This window comes from Lycium ferocissimum, chromosome 5 (genome assembly GCF_029784015.1).
Source record: "Lycium ferocissimum isolate CSIRO_LF1 chromosome 5, AGI_CSIRO_Lferr_CH_V1, whole genome shotgun sequence".
Lineage (NCBI taxonomy): Eukaryota > Viridiplantae > Streptophyta > Magnoliopsida > Solanales > Solanaceae > Lycium > Lycium ferocissimum.
The window spans coordinates 65,494,150-65,515,382 of NC_081346.1; the positions used below are offsets into that span (position 1 = coordinate 65,494,150).

The 21,233-nt window shown below is 33.3% G+C and overlaps 1 protein-coding gene, 1 non-coding gene and 1 pseudogene across 2 annotated transcripts; 1 reads left to right on the top strand and 2 right to left on the bottom strand.

Annotated features, from left to right (window-relative positions):
- Positions 1-660: 660 nt before the first annotated feature.
- Positions 661-13,496, bottom strand: LOC132057935 (CO(2)-response secreted protease-like; annotated as a pseudogene).
- TRNAL-UAG (transfer RNA leucine (anticodon UAG)) lies at positions 1,505-1,584 on the top strand. Its single transcript has one exon. It is a non-coding gene; the product is annotated as a tRNA-Leu (tRNA).
- A 1,228-nt stretch (positions 13,497-14,724) lies between the features above and the next one.
- On the bottom strand, positions 14,725-20,483 carry LOC132057102 (aldo-keto reductase family 4 member C10-like). The gene is made up of 7 exons (XM_059449549.1): positions 20,258-20,483; positions 18,042-18,092; positions 17,219-17,295; positions 16,789-16,876; positions 16,125-16,400; positions 15,693-15,941; positions 14,725-15,118 (listed from the first exon to the last, which is right to left on the bottom strand). Exons 1-7 carry the CDS (start codon positions 20,465-20,467, stop codon positions 15,032-15,034), a joined length of 1,038 nt encoding a protein of 345 aa, XP_059305532.1. The 5' UTR covers positions 20,468-20,483; the 3' UTR covers positions 14,725-15,031.
- Between the last annotated feature and the right edge of the window lie 750 nt (positions 20,484-21,233).

Genomic DNA, 21,233 nt, shown 5'->3' on the forward strand with positions numbered 1-21,233 from the left:
CGGTGTGTTTCGAAATAATGTCCTTTCCTTCAAAGACTTTTCTTTGTGTTTATGTAATAAGTTAAACAAATAAAAAATGGGAAATATTAGGAAAAAAGATAAATACTTTCTTTACAGAGAATAAAATGTCGTGTGTCTTATATATATATATATATATATATATATATATATATATATATATATATAAGAGAGAGAGAGAGAGAGAGAGAGAGAGAGAGAGAGAGAGAGATAAATAATTTCAATTATATTAACATAATTTCCGTACTTTTGAAAAAGGGTTATATTCCCTCCGTCTTTTTGATATATTTGACACTTTTCGCTTTTTAGGATCGTTAATTCCACCCATATATGGTCACCCATTTAAAATAATTTAACCCACCCACTCACTTAACTAAAATAAAATTTATCCTTTCCCAAACCCCCCACTCCCCCGCCCCCGAACGGTAATATAAATTCTCCGGGCCAGCTCCATGTTTTCCAGCGAGCGAGAAATTCTGGACAGTGAGCGAACGAAATTATAGTGTTCCAATAATTCTTGTGAGCAAAATCAGTATGAAAGGCCCATAGTTGCCAATTTCAAATATCACCATTGCCAATTTCTACTCCTTCAAAATAATAATCCAAATCCTAACTTACCACCACCACCACCTACTGATAATCCTAGCATAATTTAGAGCCACCGCCACCAGATACAGTGGTTTCCTCGCCGCCACCACTGCCAGCAGTTACATTAGCTCCGCCGCCAACATTGAGCCCTCCAAGCCCCCTGACAATGACTCCAGGTCCAGAGCAGATTTTTTCTTCAGATATAATTCCATTGCAAGTTTAGTCTCGTTAATCTGATTCTTAGATTTTTCTGCTAAGCCATGTTTAAATCTCATTGATTTACCTACACCGGGAAAAGAAAAAGGAAAATAAATAGTGGACTTGAAGAACATTGAATTTTATATCAGGTACTTCAATTTTCTGCTCGCCGGAAAACATGAATAGAAGATGATGGACCGGGGGGGGGGGGGGGGGGGGGGGATAATTTATTATTGTACCCGGGTTATTGAAATAATTTTTGAATTGCGATATTCTTCAATAGAAAATAAAGGTGGAAAAACGGATGAGGGGGATATATTAAAAAGTTATTTTAATATCTTTTAATATATTTACCCTTCTGCCGGAGTATGATAAATGTGAAATATATTAAAAAAGTATAACAATAAAGGGGTAAATATAATCCTTTTTTAAGAGGGACAAATATGTGTTCAAGTACAGCAATTATAATACGCATTTTAATCCATTGTTTGACTAAATATTGAAGCTAAATTGAATTAGATTAAGCCTCGCGTTTTAAGATTAAAATTTATACATTTGAAGCTACATGAAAAGTAATATAAGTTGTACTTTTACCTTCACTTGGTGAATCTACTAAAATGTTGGTCAAAGTTTATATGGTTTGAATCTTGATAAGCGAAAAATATCAGATAAATTGAGACAGAGTAAGTAACATAATATCGACGGTTTGGCCGAGTGGTCTAAGGCGCCAGATTTAGGCTCTGGTCCGAAAGGGCGTGGGTTCAAATCCCACAGCCGTCACAAAGTAATACTCCATGTTTTCATAAAATAACTAAGTTAAATTTTATATGACGTATTCAATTTTGTTCCCATAAGAATATAAGATGAACCTATGAATAATTGAGTTATTGTAGCCGGGTTATTGAAATAATTTGGCTATATTCGTCAATAGAAGATAAATTTGAAAAAATGGGAGAGATAATTTTGGCCATAAAATAAAGGGTTAAATCTGACCCTTTTCAGTAGAAAATATGTGTTCAAGTACAGCACAAGCGCATTTTAATCCATTGTTACTACTTACTAAGCCTTGCTATTCTAAAACTAACAGCATAAGAGATGTTGTATATTACCTTCACTTGTAATCTACTCTGCTCGTGACATTGTCCCCCACTGTGTAACATGTTTCACATGATATATTATGTATTACTAGTTTCATAATAGTTTAACCAATGAAAAGTATATAATTTAACCAATGAAGTATATAGTATGCATTATTATATTTTTTTCGCTACATAATTAATATAATTTAGTACCCTTGGTAAGTTTTCATAATTACTCCATATGTTTCAATTTATTATACTTTACTCCGGGTAAAAAAAAATGCTTCTTTTTCTTTTTGGCAACTCTTTAATTACAATTTTTCACATTGCATTTGTAACACCACAAGATTAAATGACATTTTGATTCATTCTGCATATCTTTAATTTAAGATCATAAGATTCAAAAGTTTTTTTTTTTTTACTTTCTTAAACTTCGTGTCAAGTTAAAATCATACAAATAAATTAAAAAGGAGGGAGCATTAAATTTTCTCAAACCTAATTAGATAATCTTTAAAAAAAAAATGTATGAAGAAGGAAGTTTGTTAGGAAAATTAACAAATACCAAAGGGACAAAAATGAATTGACATTCTGTAAGTAACACTTAAATTATATAAAATAATTACCCACTCAATGAAATCATAAATAAAAAATATTGATATTTTTACGAATTTGTGAGCATTTAATTTCTCTATTTATGGATATAAATAATTATTTCTTGTTATTTATTAAGTTTTAATTTCAGTCATGATATTTCATGCGGCAAGAGATTATTCTAGTTAAATGTGGTAATTTAAGCTTAGTTTTAGATGAAATTAAGGGAGAAAACCAAATTCATTAAATGAATGTCAAGAATTAATGTAATTCTCTATTATGCTTAAAATGTTAATTCTCATAGCAATATATAGTACTTTTGCATAGGTTTAAAATATTTAAATTTTATATAAAATATGAAATTGGTCTAATTTAATTTAGCTTCGAGTTTTAGTTAAATTGACTCTCGCGAAACGAAAAGTACTATATAAATTAAAACAGAAGAGAGTAATTAGTAAAAACTAATAAATGCTCCAGTTGGAAACAAAAATGTGGCTCCAAAGTTGCCTAAATTTTATCAAAAATGTAAAGGGTAATCTAATATACCCCTAAGTCCATATTATATAGAGTTTTTAGCTTGGTCACACCCCTTAAGAAATCATTTTCTCCTAGAAAGGAAGAATTATTTTCATTAAATTGCCCTAAATTAAATAGTATCAATTTAATATGATTTCTTGGTTATGTAAAAATTCTCTCATCTAAACAAGGGTAAATTTGAATAAGAAAAAAACTACTTCTTCTGTCCCAATTTATGGTGCACAGTTCAGATTTCGAGAGTTAAACAATTTACTTTTTGACTATGAATTGGCCATGAATCTTTAATTTTTTTTGAAATAAAATTTACAAATTTGAAAAATATATAAAAAGTACTATAAATCACAATAATTGATAATTTAAAATATTTAAAAGAGATATGAAAAAATTACGGTCAAAAAAAGACTTGTTTGAATCTCGAAATTTGAAAGGTGTCACATAAATTGAGACGGAGAGAATACTAATTTATTTACTCCCTTTGTCACAATTTAAGTGTATTACTTTCCTTTTTGTCTGTCCAAAAAGAGTGTATCTTTCTATATTTAGTAAGTTGACATTATAAACATCCTACATTGCAAGTTTATAACCGGAAAATTCAAAAGACATTTAAGTACATTATACACATCTTTAATTTAGGACCACAATATTCAAAAATCTCTTTTTATTTTTTAAATTTTATGCTTAGTTAAACTAAAATACTTAAATCGGGACAAAGGAATTAAAATATTATTTATTTTAAACTAAATATAAAAACTAAAAATAACCACAAAATATGGACAGGAAGGAGAAAGAAGCCATGAAGATTCACAGGAAGTTACTAAAATATCAAAAGGGTATGCACCAAATACAAAGCCCACGTAGGGATAAACTTGGAGGAAAAAAACAATGAGTGCAAAAATGAAAAAGAAAGCAGCCACGTCTAGAAGCTTGGTGGATAGTATTGGCATTGTGAAGACCACAAAATTGGAGATTCTCATTTATATCCGGAGTATATGTCAAAAACACACTTTTAATCCATACTTTTTTTTTAGCCATAAAACTATCATAGCGGGAGAAAACTACCTAAACTATCACTATCTGCACAGTAAAACACACTGAACTAAATGTGTGGAACTCACCTCCAAAAGGCAAGGAAGCCGTCAAATTTTCTCAAAAATTTGTCCACATAGCATAAGTATTGTTATGGTAAAGACCTACATGGAAATTAAAAAATAATGTTTTTTTATAAAAAAAAAAAAAAAAAAAAAAATGTATATTTTTTTTAAAAACTGCATTATTTTTTAAAAATAAATCAGCATTTAAAAAAAAAAAACAAATCTGGATTTAAAAAAAAAAAAATCTGAAAAAATCATTTTTGTAAAAAAATATCAAAAAATTTAGAAAATAAAAAAAATGATTTAAAACAGAAAATTATTTTTCAGTTTGTTTTTTAAAACAAATAGTTTTTTTTTTTTTTAATTCCATGTAGGTGCCATTGTGATATTATTTATCCATTCAAATGGACAACACTTTAAGAACATTTTACATAAAACGAGAGTGTAGATCACATGACATTCAAGAATAATTATGTTATTTTTGCAAACTGGGGATAATGATAGTGTAGCTTAACCTTCTGATAGTTTAGGTATGAAATTAAAAAAACAGTGATAGTTGAGGTGTGTTTTTGACTCTTTATCTCTTTATATTTAGTAAGTGCTAATACTAATATAGTCCGTCCCATATATTTTGTTATCCTCCAATACGGTTTACATATTGTATATCACACAACAGGCAATAGTGTGCTATTCAGCTATTCCCATTCTCATGGATTTTTGTTTAGTTTGGTCTAAATGTTACAGTCCATCACAACTAGGGAAAAGGGTCAAATATGCCCCTCTACTTTAGTTTAATAGTTAAATATATCGTCTATTAGTCAAAGTAAATAAATATACCCTTCCGTTAGTCAAAGTAGATAAATATACCCCTTCCGTTGAGAAAGTACACAAATATACCCCTCAATCGATAGAATCCCCAATTTCACAATTAATTACTCGATTTAACTTAAAACCCATGCTCACCCACAAATTAAATTCTTTCTACCCAAATATACCCACCGCCATTACAACCGACCCAACACAACCACCACCGCCACTTCCACCACCACAACCAGTAAATTCTTCATAACCATCCTTAACCACAACCCCAATTGTTTTGTGCCTAAAACTTCAAGAGATTGTTGATTTTAGTTTTAATTTTAGATTTGAGGATCGTTATTTAGAAAGGAGGCTTGCGCAGGGATATTCTAGCCTTTTTTGAGCCTAAAGCTTTCATTTTTATTGATTTTAATGTCATAAATTTTAGCTACCTGGATATGTGATACCGTGATACTTGAAGAAATTTATCCCGCTTGCTCCAAGCAAAGCGCATCTATCGGATACAAGTATTTTATAAAGTGTGAAATATTATAATAATCATGTTTGACTGATGACAATCATGCGTTCTCTGGTATTTTGCGTATGATATTCAATATTGTATTAAGGATTTAATGTATTTATTGAGATCGAATGGTCTTTTTTGTTTGTTCAAATATGTCCAAGAAATGGTTAAGGATGGTTACGAAGAATTTACCTATCGTATTTGGCTCGGTCGTAGTGGTGGTGGTATTTGGGTGGAAAGAATTTCATTCGCGGGTCGGGCATGGTTTTTTTAAAGTTCAATCCTGACAATTAATGGTGGAATCGTGTATTCTCAAACTCAAGCAAGATATTTGAGTACTTTCTTAACTACGTATATTTATCTACTTTGACTAACGGAAAGAGATATTTATCTACTTTGACTAACGGAGGTATATTTAACTATTAAACTAAAGTAGAGGGGTATATTTGACCCTTTTCCTCGTAACTATTATGGTTAATCAGACGGGTGAAAAGTTCGTTGCTTGATGAACATTAAGCTTAATTATTGGTAATGTTGATTTTGCAAGGAGATTTTAGTTTAAGAATGAAGACGGATGATAAGCCATTGGTGATTATACCTATATTACAATATTAATTTTCTTCTTATAAATAATGATGCACCTTTTAGCTTTAACCTCTTCACCGGGTACATGGAAGTATTTAAGTATTAGTGGGAGCATGTAATATGACGTTAAGAATGTGTCATTTGCAGGATTACCCTTCAAAGGCACTGATCTTTAATTTTTGTCCCTCAAATTGTTGTCTTTAGTTTTTTTCCTTCTCCTAATACCCTGAGGTTTTGAGTTCGAATCCCAATTCATTAAAAAAAAAAAAAAAAACGCAAGTCAGAAATTTGTAGTAGCAAAATTATATATTCCTGGACAGTGTTAAAAATGGCTTTCAGAGTGAGGAGACTTACATGTACTTTACCCCAACTCTGCCTTCTAAGGTTCAAACTCTATCTTAAGTTAGAGTTTGAATCCAAAGCTCCGCGTTACGGTTTTTTTTTTTTTAATTTTATATTTTTTGATTTGTATGTTCGAACCCGCAACCATGAGCTTTTTTGGCGAAGGGTAAAAATTAAATATCAACAATCTCGGACAAAAAATTAAAGATCAATGCCTTGTGGAAGGACATTCCGTGCAAAAAAGTGTTAAGAATTAAGATTGTTATGAGTAGGGTTGTTCACGGTTTTGGTTAAAACCAAAAACCAAACCGAATAAAAAAACATTTTGATTTTGGTTAAATTTAAAAACCGATAATATTTGGTTTAGTTATGGTTCTTATTAAAAAATAACCAACAAATAATCGAACCAAACTCGATAAATTATATACATAAATTTTATAATTATTTATATGTATAATATTAGTTTTTCATAAATAATTATAATTATTTTATACCTTTTAATCATTACTTAGATTTTTGGTTTACTTATTTCACATGATTGTTTAAGGAGAAAAGAACAACTCTATAGTCGAGACCCGGCTTTTGGGGATCCGAAGTTTGCGATCATTACACAAAAAGCTTTTTTAATAAAATGAGAATTGAGGACAAAAATGCAAGTACTGCCCCAAAGTTTGGGATCATTACACAAAGTTTTTTATTTTATATATTTTAATTTTAATTTTAGGTAGTCCTTATGTTTAATTTTATAATATGTATGTTTGTAACAAGTCAACTAAAAGCTCCTCCTACACTCTACTTTATTTTCCGTGCATGTGTATTAAGATGATAAAAATGGTGTAGCCACTACGGTTAGTTTTAGCTCTATATGTAATAATTTAGTAATCCTAAATAACTCGAACATACACTATCATTAATAGTAAAAATATTTCTATTTAATACGCTCACCTTAAACTATAAATAAAAGTTTATTAACAAAAAGAGATATGTCTTTTTCAACTTTTTAATGCTTTACCGATGTTTCCCGTTTACACTAATATAAACCGAAAATCAACCAAACCGACAATAACCAAACAGTGGTTATTATTTTATTTGGTTTGGTTATGAGGATAATGCTTCCGCCCTAGATGGAAAAAAATGATTTTCTGATAATCAAATACCAGAAAATGACTTTCTCTTAAAAAGTAATTTATTGTCTTTTTAAATGCACCTGTTATCCCACGATTTTATGAATATTAAGGATCAATTAAAATTTAGATATCAACACTGGTCTCCTTCCTCAACTACCTTCATGACAAACTAAACGAAGTGGCCAATGGTTTCTCCTGAAGTATTCTTTTTGGTAATTATTTGGTATCCGATATTTACTGATACTTGGTTGATTAATTCATTAGGGCTTATTATAGGAGGAAATGCTCTTTAGAGGAATTTTCTCCTTCTCAAAGCTCGAAGTCAAATCTTTGATTAAGAGTGGAGGGATATTATCCACCTCACCACATCCATAAGTGGTTTTCTCCCTGATAGAAAGTGTGAAGGTCTGATGTACATGTTAAAAATATGTGAATGCTTCTTACTAATATTATAAAATGACTTCTTTATAGTCGAAATAAAGTGAATTTATTTGATTATTGATTTTTTCTTGATTTATTTCATTATTGGAAATATATTTATCAATCAATTTGTTTGTTGATTCAAGAAGAACAAGTAGGTGTAACTGTTGAGTTCTACCGCAGTGAACTCAACAACGTTTGTAATAGTGATTCTACTACTCTGTAAAAATATGCTAGACGTGCTCAATTGGGTGAAAATTTTGAATAGATCCTACTACATTGAAATCCGATGGTGATTTTCATGGTAGTCCGAGGAGTTGGTTTACTTCTGGGCATGCTTGGAGATCTAAAAACTTGGAGATCTAACTATAGAAAGACTGACGGCCTGATATAACAATGCTTTTTGGTATCTTTGTTTCATCCTTATTTTCTTTCTTTTACTTTTATTGACATAGGGTACCAGAGAAATCTTTATTTGAATCAATTTCGTGTGTCATATAACACTGTCATCATGAAATGTCAACTTGTTCTATGAACTTAAACAACTGATGATTCAAAAAGAAGCCAAGACGTAATAACATGGGTGCAGTGTGGGATTATAACTATGATTCTTACTATGAAATACTCATCAGTCTGCAGGTCAACTTTAGAAAAGTCCAAGGCACAGTTATACATTTTTTATATATTGAGATACTCATTTGAAGTACACTGAAGACTTAATTTAGGATATCACACAGAGTCACTAAATGATACATTAATTAGACTGCTTAATAGCAGGTATTTAAAAGTATGTTACAAGTAATGTGGTGTTACCAGCCCCTGGTTACAACAATTGGACTTCGAACCTTGTACTTACCATTAGTCCATGTAATTGACCCAAAAAGTTCCGTATGTGGAGTTATAGATTTGATAGTCACTTGATAGCTTAGTTTCTTTCTGTTACTTGTAAATTTCAACTTATTCGGACTCACTCGGACACTCAAAGAATCGTCTGCTGTTATGATTGCTGTATATATTGATTCTTCTTCTCCACTAATGTTGGTTAGAGTTCTTGCAACTTTCTTGGTTCCTCCCTCGTCGGTTATAACAACAGCTATTGACGGATAGTTCATATTGGAGACTGATTCATCATTACTTGAGTTGGAGGGGCATGAAAAATTCTTCGGAAGCGTCTTTGAGATGAGTTTTTTTGTTGATACGTTATAGCCTGTAGAGCAGAGAAACTGCAAGTAGTCTGTGATCTCGGTCTCGTAAACCAAACCTGGTTTTCACGGTCCTGATGCGGTTGCTACTCCTGCACCAAAGTCGTGTGGCATAGCGAGGTATTTTCCACATGCGCTACTGACTATCACTGGACTGTTCAAATTGCTTTCCTGAAAAGCTATTAAAACGAAAAGAAAAGAATAATGAGTGTTTTCGTAAGATTCATGCATGTATGGTGACACTGTCATGTATACTTCAACTATTTCCTCCGTCCCAATTTATGTGAAGGTGTTTGATAGGGCACAAAATTTAAAAAATGAAATGAAGACTTTTGAAACTTGTGGTCTAACAAAAGCCATAAAAATTTGTGTGGCTATAAATAATTTCATTAAGGGTAAAATGAGAAGTCTAAAATTAAACTATGTTCGGGCCAGCAACTACGAGATAACTCTATCCACCAAGGCTAGGATAGATTAATTTCATTAAGGGTAAAATGAGAAGTTTAAAATTAAATTATGTCCGGGCCAGCAACAGTGCGACGAGATAACTCTATCCACTAAGGCTAGGACATATGGGAAGAAATCACCTGATATTTTTCTCTCTAGTTAGATTTGAACCTAGCTAAGAACTCATGATTCTTAACCCACTTCATCGACCACTAGGTCACACCCTTGGGTGTGTAAGCTTAAAGCTAAATTGTTATTAAATATAGAAAAGTGTCATTCTTTTGGGATGCCACAAATGAAAGGAGTGTCACATAAATTGGGATGGAGGGAGAATATATTATCAGGTTCCTACCTGTGGTCATTATAGCTGATCTGATTGCTGAAGGAATCCGGGTGGGATTTGAGACTTTGAGTGTTGCAGCAATTCCAGAAACATGAGCACAAGACATGGAAGTACCTGAGACGATGTTAAATAGTGGTGGTTCTTGGCCAGGTAGAATCACCTCTCTGTCGTTCGCAGGCCAAGCTGCAAGTATTGCATTCCCTGGCTCCGCAATATCTGGCTGCAGGTATATGTCAAAAACCATTCAGCATGGATAATAGTTAAGCTTTATAACATAAGTATGTAAGTTATTATGACATTTCATATTTTGGAACGGTAGAAAGATGATGACTACAGAGGCCACAGGCAAGGGGCACAAATTGAGAAATGGTCCAAATGTTTAGAATAAAATAACAAGTTCTTACTTATAGGAGGTTTGGATTGTTGGTCGCAGGGCCTCTTGATGAGAAGAAAGCCATTACAGGAGCCGGTTTGAAATTATCTACACTAACAGTTGGTAGAATTGTTGCCACTGGGTTCCTTGAGAAAATGTGAAGATGCAGTACGAAATTTGCTATATATGTTACACACAGAGGCCGATGCAGCTTTCTGATACTGAGATTATTTGAACCAGTAATTTTGATGCAGAGCACATATGAATCACATGATTTTAAGAATACAAACCGTAAAGTTGAACCATAGAGTTTAAATCCTGAATTCGCCTCTGGTTACACCAAGTGGTATTAACAAATAAAGTGAGTACCTTGTCGAGTTGATGAACGAACGAATCTTTATGCCATCCCCTTGGGTGATTACTGCCCTTGGGAAGGATCCCATTTTGGGTGCCACTATGACTTCCATCATCAGGAATACTTAATATAAATCCGATGCCACCCTTTTTCTTCACTTCGTTTATCCTATATTCGATTGAGTAATCATCACTGAGATGATCACAATAAACAATTTTACCCTTAACTTTCCGTTCATTGAGTGAATTTGGTTCGCAATCGCTGAAATTTGCTCAAGTTAGTCGTAGGTATGTACAATATTTTCCTCTAAAGAAATGGGAACTAATATATTTCAATATTCCAATTACCTTGCCACCCCGTCATAAATAGTTAAGTTCGCAGATATACTGTCCACCAACGGATATATTGGAGATTTCTTGAGATTACTGAAGCTAATACCTCCACCCTGAAAATCAACAAGGATATTGAATTATGTTTTGCAAAGATAGTTACTAAAAAAAAAAAAAAAAAAATAAAGGAATTAGCTACGAACATTGTCTCTAAATCGCTCGTAGCTAACAGAATTTTTCCATTTAACTACAAAATTTGTATGCAAATATTAATACTAATTCTGTTTTTAGTAGTATGTGGCTGGAATTTTTTTTTTTTTTTTCCTTTCAAAAATACCTTGATAAGTCGGTTCCCGCCCAAGAGGATATGGGCTTCAATGTTTCTGTCAATAGTTGTCGCAGCAACGGTGAAAATCCAAGGAGCAACATTTACAACAGTTTTCGGATGAGGGCCGTCGTTTCCGGCAGAAGCGACAACAAGAATGCCCTTCTCTACAGCATGGAAGGCTCCAATGGCAATAGGATTTCTCGAAAACTCAAACTCTGCTCCAGCTGGTTGACCAATTGGTAAGTTTATGATATCAACCCCATCTGCAATTGCATCATCAAATGCTTACATAATAGCTGATCCACTGCATCCATAAGGCGTACAAATGCAGTACACTGCAATCCTTGATCCTGGAGACCCACCCTTGGCTGTTCCTTCTGCTAAACCATAATATGACGCGCCTTCTACTGGACTCCCTGCTACCGTGGCTGCAACATGTGTACCGTGCCCATCATTGTCCCTTGGCGTTCCCGTAACAGGTGTTGCAGAGACGCCAGGGTTATCATAGAACCTTGCGCCGATCAGTTTTCTTATCCCATAAATAAAGTCGCTCAAGACCTATGTATACCACTTTTGAGTAACATTACATAGCCCATATAGGAAAAATATAGGGAAAGTTACACATTTGGACGCTTGCCAAAAATAATTACAGCCACTAGCCAAATATACAAAAAATATACACTGGTTATGTGTAAAATATGTAGTATATTATATTTATATGTATATACACAAATATACCAAAAATATACATTTTTCGACTATTATTTGGGTGGGCGGCTATACAGTGTAAAAATCCTAAAAGTAATAACTCAACAAAGACCATTACCTGTTGCAGCTGGAAGAATTAAAATCATAACCTTTCGTGCAAGTTCCTTTCCATCGAGATGGGATTGGACCCATACCCTTGTCATTGAAACTCTCTGATTCAGGCCATATTCCTACAGATAATTTATATGAATATAAGATACATCGGTTTAGTTATCAGGGTAAGAAAGAAAAACAAATTAAGTGCAAGAAATTCAAACTTTGCATTTTGATATTCTTACCGGCGACTAAAATGCCAATTATGGTGTCTGCTCCATTTGAAGTTGAATTTGAATAACCAGAAGAACTGTAAGGGAAATTGTGTACCATATCATATTGATCCCTTAGAAAATCCCATGACCGCGTTGTGTGGAGTTGAAATACTGGATCAAGGAAAGCGGAGACAACTCCAGGTTGTTGGGCAATCGACTTAGCTTCAGCATCTGATAAATGTGCGGCAAATCCTGAGAAACTATTTTTGTAGCTGTGCACAACTGCGTTCTTTCTCCTAATGCAATTAATATAAAACAGTTAAAAATAGACCTTTACATGTTTATATACCCTCTCTACCTCATTTTATGGGGTGTGCATATTCCTTTTTAGTCCGTTAAAAAGGAATGGAAGTATTTCTTTAACTTTAAACGAAAGTTTGCCCTTATTGAGATGATTTATAGTCATATAAATATGTATGACTTAAAGATCCAGAAGATTAAAAAACCTTTCTTTCTTAAATTCCGTGCGTAGTCAAAAACCGTCATGTAAAATAGGACAAAGGGGACATATGGTTCTAAAAAGAAGTGGACGCAAGCAAATAAACAAAGACATGGTTAAAGAATTCCAAAATGAAACATGCACTTATGGAGTACTTATCGGTCACAAAGATGTAGTAGGTGAGATGCTACTTCTCACTCTTGACTTAAAATTAGGTCTCCCATGTCTTTAGTATCAGATATATATGTTTCTTGCAAAGTTTTTACTAATTGCCAAGTGATTTAGCCTACAAAGTTATCACAATGGAGTAGCTACATAGACCGAAGGGTGGTTAGTTGAACACCTTTAGTCGAAAAATTATACTACGTATATAGAATATAATACTGTATATATAAGTCAAAAGTTACTTCCTATTGTATATATTAAATCTTGAACACCCTCAGCGAAATTCCTGACTTCGCCGCTGACCTTGTCATAGTCCAGAACATATATACATGGTTTAAGTTTAGAACAAAGTTTAAGTTTAGAACAAACATTTTTGTAAGGGAGCTCATAAGCTGAAGCTGATCATCTCTAGCGACATCATCGGATGAATCCTTAGCACCCATGTAAACAATGTGGACACCATGGCCTTCTGCTTTGGATTTTCTTAGAAAAGAAATTACTAAGAAGAGACAAAACCAGAAGATTAAAGAAACCCTTTTCATGTTTAGTTTATGCCTAAACTTGTGATGTAATTGTGGTTTAAATAAGTGAAAAACTTGATCTGTTTTGTGATCTTCCACACTGTTTCGCAATCGTCATTTAGTGTACTCCAACGAGTGAACATTGCTCGCTGCGCAAGCATCATATGCACAACTTAAAATATCAAATATGGTGGGCTGGTTTTAAATCATGTGATTAGTTATATATACTATAATAATATTTGTAAACTTAGTATTGGCAGATCATAGAAAGAGAATATCTTTAAGAAGTACGGCAGATCATAGGAAGAGTATATTTTAATAAAAGTGTGGTAGATAATGAAAGAGAATTTAAATAAAAAGAGGGGGAAAAGTCCGGGTTTGCTCTTGTCGTTTCTAAAAAAGTCTAATTTTGCCCTCTGTTAGAAGTTTAGTTCATCCAGGTCCCCGCTGTTACACAAAACTGGCGCACATTTCTCCTGATGGTTTGCGAAATGGTTTACTTTTGCCCTTTTTCACTAACGGAATCATTAAAAAAAAATGGAAAGGGTCCATATTTGCCCTTTTAGTTTGCAGAACGTTTACTAATGCCTTTAGTATAATAATCTGGCCTAATATTACCCTTTTGCACAATGGGCTCTATTTTGAACCTCAATCTGTGCATTTTAAAACCATAAAATGACACTTGGTATTTATCTAAACCTGCTTTTTATGCTCGTTTGAGACATTCTAAATTGAGTATCGAGAACAATCTTATATAGATGCACTATCAGCAATGGCCATTTTACGAAAGAAATAGATAACATTATCAAAGAACTCATAACTCAATGCATATGTTATAATACGTTAGTAACAGGAGAAGACTGAGATAGGAACTTAAAATTACAGTGCCAAGTGTAATTTACGCATGCTATGCGTCTCTGTTTGTTTTTCATGTCGTGTCCTACCCTCAATTCAAGAAGTTTGAGAAACATGCTGATTGCCAAATATTAATAGTAATATTTTAAAAAACTCGTTCGGTGCACATATCAAACACAAGTTCTCTTCTCAGTAAAATTTGATTTACAAATATAGCGTGGCTTGACCTCATGAATTGGCCAAAAGAAAATTAGAGAGAACAAAAAGAAAATGCAAAGCGTGGATAATTGGATACGTCAATACAATTCTGTTTTTCTTTTCCTTTTCAGGTCTGATCCACAAGTTTAAGTTCTTCTTAATTCATCCACCAAATAAAAAAGAACTGGATATAATGTCCAATAAAGCATAGCATTTAACTATATACTAATAAAAGATGACCGCAAAAGTTGATAGTTTTGGGGTAATATCCCAGCAAATCAAACATTTGAATATTGTTTCATAGAATCTACTAAATGGTTTCCAGCACAGACCCAATAGAGGGACAGTTATGCAAGAAACCTTCATCTATGAGATAAATGGGTTGACACTCTAACCGATCTCCTAAAGTTCAAAGGAAAAGTAAGTGCGCAAGAAGCCTAAATCTATGAGATAAATGGATTAAGATTTGCCTATCTTTTCCACAGTTAACTCGAACTGTAACCTTAGAGCTCACCATCCCATAGCTCTTCAAGTGTCCTGTACTGGCCATGCGTCTCGTGAACAAATGAAGTGCCTCTCAGCAGCCTTGCCTGCATAATGTTCAATAATGATGTCAATAATCCATTAACTGCTTCAATAAAGTTCGTAATGAAAATATCTAGTAAATGGCCTTATATAGCCACTTATCTCAACCATCAAGAAAGTTTAAAGAGGCTAACTGAGGCAGTACACAGGTAGAAAGGTCTCTCATTTTGTTTTGGTCCCGATGGGGCAGGGTGGTTATCTAACTAGCATATGCCTGTCTGTATATGAACATGTATATTAGACGTTCATTTGTTGCTATCAATCTGTCAAGAGGTATCAAAGCATCTAGTTAGTAAACTATATGAATGTCACTAGTAAGAGGTATCAAGAACTCATAACGACAAGTCTAACAGCATCCTTATGCACAATGCATGTCTCGTTTGTGATCCTTTATCTATTTTTCTTTCATTTTTTTCCCCCCTTAGATCAGGGATTGCTATCTATACTGAGAAGATATATGACCAATTTCTAGGTCCATTTGCACTTTCAAATTTGAAATTAATATGATAAGAGATAACAAGTTACAATTGCAATCTCAGTAATATCAAAAGAAATTGCCACTACAATTAAAGGATTTACCTGTGGAATTTCAGAGAACTTGGCAAACAAGTCATCAGGTATAGACCAGTCCAGCACATCAAGATTCTCTTTGATCCGTGCTTCATGTGTGCTCTTAGGAAGCACACTCTGACCCATCTGAATGCCCCAGCGAAGACAAACCTGTGCAGGAGTCTTGCCCAATTTCTCAGCAACTGAGATTACAGCTGGCTGCTTTAGTACATCACTTTTAAGCCATGTTGTACCTGGAGAACCAAGCGGCGAATAGGCCTGAAATAAAAAGGTGTCAGGGAGTAAAAACAAAAAACAAAAACTCATAGTCAATCTAATGAAATGACAGACGAATAGTCAAAAGACAACAACAACCACAATAATGGAACAAATTAATTCATTCAAATGAAAACTTGACCACAAGGTATACACGAAGTAAAAGTGCTTTAGAAATGAACTCACCGAGAGGTGCACTCCCTTGGATTTACAGAACTCCCGCAACTTGGCTTGTTGCCATGAAGGATGGCACTCCACCTGATCGACAGCAGGAGGAACACGAGCTACTTGCAAAAGATCTCCCAGTTTCTTAGTAGAGAAATTGCTAACACCAATAGCTTTGGCCTTCCCGGAATCATAAAGTTTTTCCATTGCTTGCCATGTGCTGGGTATGTTGGTTGGCATAAGGTTTTCAGGTTTAAAGTCAACCGAACCAGGCTTCATACTGACAGGCCAATGAATCTACAGAAACCACATACCAGAAAGACAAAGGAAGGAAAAAGGAAAATTAAGTCTCAGTTTATTTATTAGAACACCATTTAATACCAAAAACTAAAGAAACAAGTACATCACTTAAATTTGGCAGATTAATGAACTCTCTTTTCATGTTTAAAACTTTTCCCAAGGCATGTAGAAGTTCAACGGCACTATTTATAGTTCTCAGGAGCACCTTGACAGCTCTTAAATTTAGTTCCGGGGCATCTACTTAAGGAAAGAGCGGTCGCATATTGCAGCAAACACTTCTAAGAAGTATATTCTATTAATTTAGTTATTTAGAGATATGGCTTTGAACTAGTTGCCAACGTAAGAAACACTAGCAGAAAGAAGCTTCCCATTAAGCAGTACTTACGAGGTACAGGTCAACGTAGTCCAGCTGCAAGTCTTCTAGAGTTTTGTTTAGTGCAACTGGTACATCTTCAGGTGCATGATCAGTGTTCCTACAAAAGTTAATACAGTTGAATGTATGAGTATCCTGAAACACTATGTAGACCACAATGATGGAAAAAAAAAAACCAGAGGCTCCCCCAGCACCGTTATTGCTAAAAGCCAGCTTCAAAGTAGTTATTGAATTACCAAGCTATCAGGAAACATAAATAATAAAAGAGGGAACTCAACAATGCTAAACAAAAGACCGATGGTTAAAGATTGATGAGAATAACTGCACAAAGTTGAACAAGTCAACTTCATAATGGAAAGAAATTGACTCGGCATATTTAAATTTTAGGGCGAACAAGGAGGTGAATTGTTATAAGAATGTTTGGATACGTAAGCTTAATTACCAGAGTTTGGATGTAACGAATAGCTCTTCCCTCTTGACAACACCATCTTTAAACAGCCTCTTCAAAACTTCTCCAATCTTTGAAGGAAAAACAAAATAAGATAAGGAAATATATTTAGTGACAGATTAATGTAGAAAGCAGGCCATGTTTTACATTCTAATGAAATGAAACTAGGTTTGAACATATAGAATAAATCAGACCACAAAATGTTAACAATAGCTAAGAATGATAATTGTTGATCACCTTTCCCTAGGCAAAAGATGAAGTCCGAAAACATCAAAGATTGACACTAGATTTTTCCACAAGACCTAAATATTGCATATGCCAGACAAAACTTGCAAATATGCAGAATGTCTATCAGGTAATAACACCAACAGAGCACCTACAGTGCCACCTTAATGACTACTTTGCATATGTACTGATTTTTCAGATCTTAACATAACAGTGATAACTTTCCAACTGCAGCAATATTTCAGGAAACAGTAAATAACGTATTTAAAACCCTCTTTTAGACTTGGAATTGAGATTTGTAAGTGATAACTTAATAATCCACTGGTTGCAAAACAACTGAGTTATTGTTTTTTAAAACTTCTTTTGGAAAATAAATAAATAAGTGTCCCTCTTTAATGGTTTAAAATCCTTTCAGACGAGATTGTCATACAGTTTGACATGATCCCCAACCCACCAACATATTGTCTTTACATGTTTGTCCCTAAAATGAATCTGGCCGACAAATAAAGGGGCGTAACAATTTAAGCTTTTAGATGAGAGAACTAGGCACTTCAATACTATGAAAAGCTGAGTATGATTTAGACCAAATTACCTCCTTCTCATTCTTATAAATTCGAGCACAATCAATATGCCGGTAGCCCGCCTGTAGCAAAAAGATGAAGAGAACAATTAGGTCGTGTAATAATGCCAAAATCGCTGAGTTGAACTCTTAGGACTACTCCAAAGTTACTTTTGAAAATATTTAAGGCAAAAAGCATTCACAAAACGAATCTCTACCTTTGAATCTAACCATCTCCAAAAGTAAAAACTTCTACTCATTGTCTTCAAATTCTTCGAATAAACAAAGACCACGTCCAGAGAGAAAACAACTGTTTACCAGAGATAATCTCTCTACCAGACAATACTACCTATTTAATCTTTTTGTGCCTAGAGACATAGGAATAAAGCACTATTTCCAATTCAAACATAGTACTTCCTCAGTCACATTTATCTGACATACTTTTCTTTATAGCCTATCCCAAAAAGAATGATACCTTTCAGTATTAGAGATAAATTAACTTTAAGCTTTTCATTTTACCCTAAATGAGATGGATAGTCAAACAAATGTTTTATGACTTGTAGACCACAAGTTTCAGAAGTACTTTTTTCTTTAAAGTCGTGCCCAGCCAAACATCGCCAAAAGTCTTTTGTACTGTGGCATAATCCACTCGATAGCCAGCTTAGGATACTAAATTAAGGACGAGCACCAGCAGAACATATAGATCTATCTTTATTCTTACGAGTTTTGTTTTTTTCTTTTTCTAAACATAATCGAAACAACAAACTAAACAAAAATTAACAAGTGATTAGCACCAATGGTGTCCACTGCATTTTTTATTGGGATCAGTGCACTATATTTTAAAAGCGGAATGTGTTTTCTATATGATGAATTAGGCATGATCTCCAAGGCACGGGATGCAAATCGACCAAAGTTTCTGATAGATTTAAAAATAAAGAACATTCAAAATGTCCAAAACTCAAAAGTAAAAAAGAAAGAGTTACTCTAAATTACTACTACTACTAAATCACATATACTTAAATGTACAAACTAAATTCATAGTATTATATTACACATAGTTAAGAAAAGCTATTCAAAGAATATACTCACACAGATATACTAAATTACGGACGAGCACCAGCAGAACATAGCACAACACATAAATCCATCTTTATTCGTACGCAAGTTGTTTTTTTTTTTTTTTTTTTACTAAACTTAATCAAACTACAAACTAAACAAAAATTAACAAGTGATTAGCAGTTTAGCATCAATAATGTGCCCTGTATTTCAAAAGCGGAATGCGTGTTCTATATGATGAATTAGGCTTGGCTCCAAGGTACGCGATTGTATGTCTACCAAAGTTTCTGATATATTTAAAAATAAAGAACTCTAAAAAAAGCTTAATACATAAGTAGCCACTTAAACCTGTCAAGACATTTATTTAGACACTCGAATTAAGTCCTGTTCCTGTAGAACACCTCAACTCCTAATAAAGTGTTCAAATTAGACATTTCATTTCAAATTTTGAATTTTTTTTCCGCGTGTTTTCATTCGTCTACTTAAGTTAATAACATAAAATGTGTGTCTCTTTCACTTTATACGTATTATGTGATTAACTTAATTACCTAATAGATGAATGAAAACACATGTAAAACATTTTCCAAAATTTGAACCAAAAGAATCTAATTGAAACACTTTATTAGGAGTTGAGGTGTTTAATTGAAACAGGATTTAGTTCGAGTGTCTAAATGAAATATTCTGACAAGCTTAAGGGGATGGCTATGTGTTAAGCCTTAAAAAAGAAGTCCAACATTCAAAGGTAAGAAATAAAATTACTACTAATAAATCACATAATTCTTAAATTACAAACTAATATCATAGTATTATATTACCTATAGTACAAAACAGCTTTTAAAATATTTCCTGATTTGCACATTTTTTTCAAGACCTATATAGTATTTGGAGACGTAAAGCATGCACACACAAATTTTTACAACACACGCTCGAATAACGTTGGATCGAATCGAGTATTGACTGTTTAATTTGGAATTAATTAAAGAGAAAAGGTGCAAATATACCCTTCAACGTTGAGGATTTAGAGTAAATATATCCCTAGTTAAAAAAGTAGTGTATATATAATCCTGCCGTTAAATAAATCGTGCAAATATACCCCGTCATTACAAAGGAGTATCGATTATTCAATTCTCTACAAAAAAATGTACCACACACAGATACACACATATATGGTGAGAGAGATAGAAAAAGCAAACCTTGATAGCAATCTCAACGGCTTGTCCGACAACACCAGGGTCGGACTGCCACGTACCCAAACCGACAGACGGCATCTTAGCACCAGTGTTCAACTGAAAGTACCGAATTGCCCCTGCCATTGTTTTGATACAAAAAAGAGTAAATTGTATAGTATAGTATAGAGCAAAAAAGAGAGAGCTATTTATGGCAGAAAGCAATGAGAAGTGCATTTGCTCTCTTCCTCTCATTTTATAGTATAGTGTGTAGGCATGAGAATCGTGTATCAGTTAATTGGCTTATTGCTGGTGTACTCACCCCACTGACACGTGGCTTGTCTTTCTACCGTTAGATCTCTTTAGTCACTTTTGTCACGATTTTTTTTTCCTTCTCTTTTTGGACAGACTTTTGTCATGATTCTACATTGATCTAGCTAGCCGGTTATATTTGCGAAAGTTTGAGGGTCTTCATTTTTTAGAAAAACAATAATTTGGTTGTCGAAATCAATTTGAATATGTCATGTTTGACAAGGCAATAGACTAATTACGCGATTCTAGATTTTGTTTCCTTACAAATTGAATCACAAAGTTTAAATAAAAAATAATACTCTCTCCGTTTCAATTTACGTAGCATTTTTCGCTTTTTGAGATTCAAACTGCATGAATTTTAACCAATATTTTAATGTATATTTTTTCATCAAAATGATATGAAAAAAGTTACAACTTATAGTACTTTTCATGTAGTTTTCAAATATATAAATTTTAGTATTAAATGTTGAGTTAATCTAATCAAATTTAGCTTCAAAATTTAGTTCAATTGACTCTCGAAAGCGAAGCACATAAATTGGGACAAAGGGAGTATAAAATTAATTTATGTTTTAAAATATATCATAATATTTGTATAACTATAAAATATTTAGAATTTATATACTAAGTATGTCATAACATTTGTGTGATATAATTCTTTTATTAAAAGTAAAGTAGGAAATGCAAAATTAAT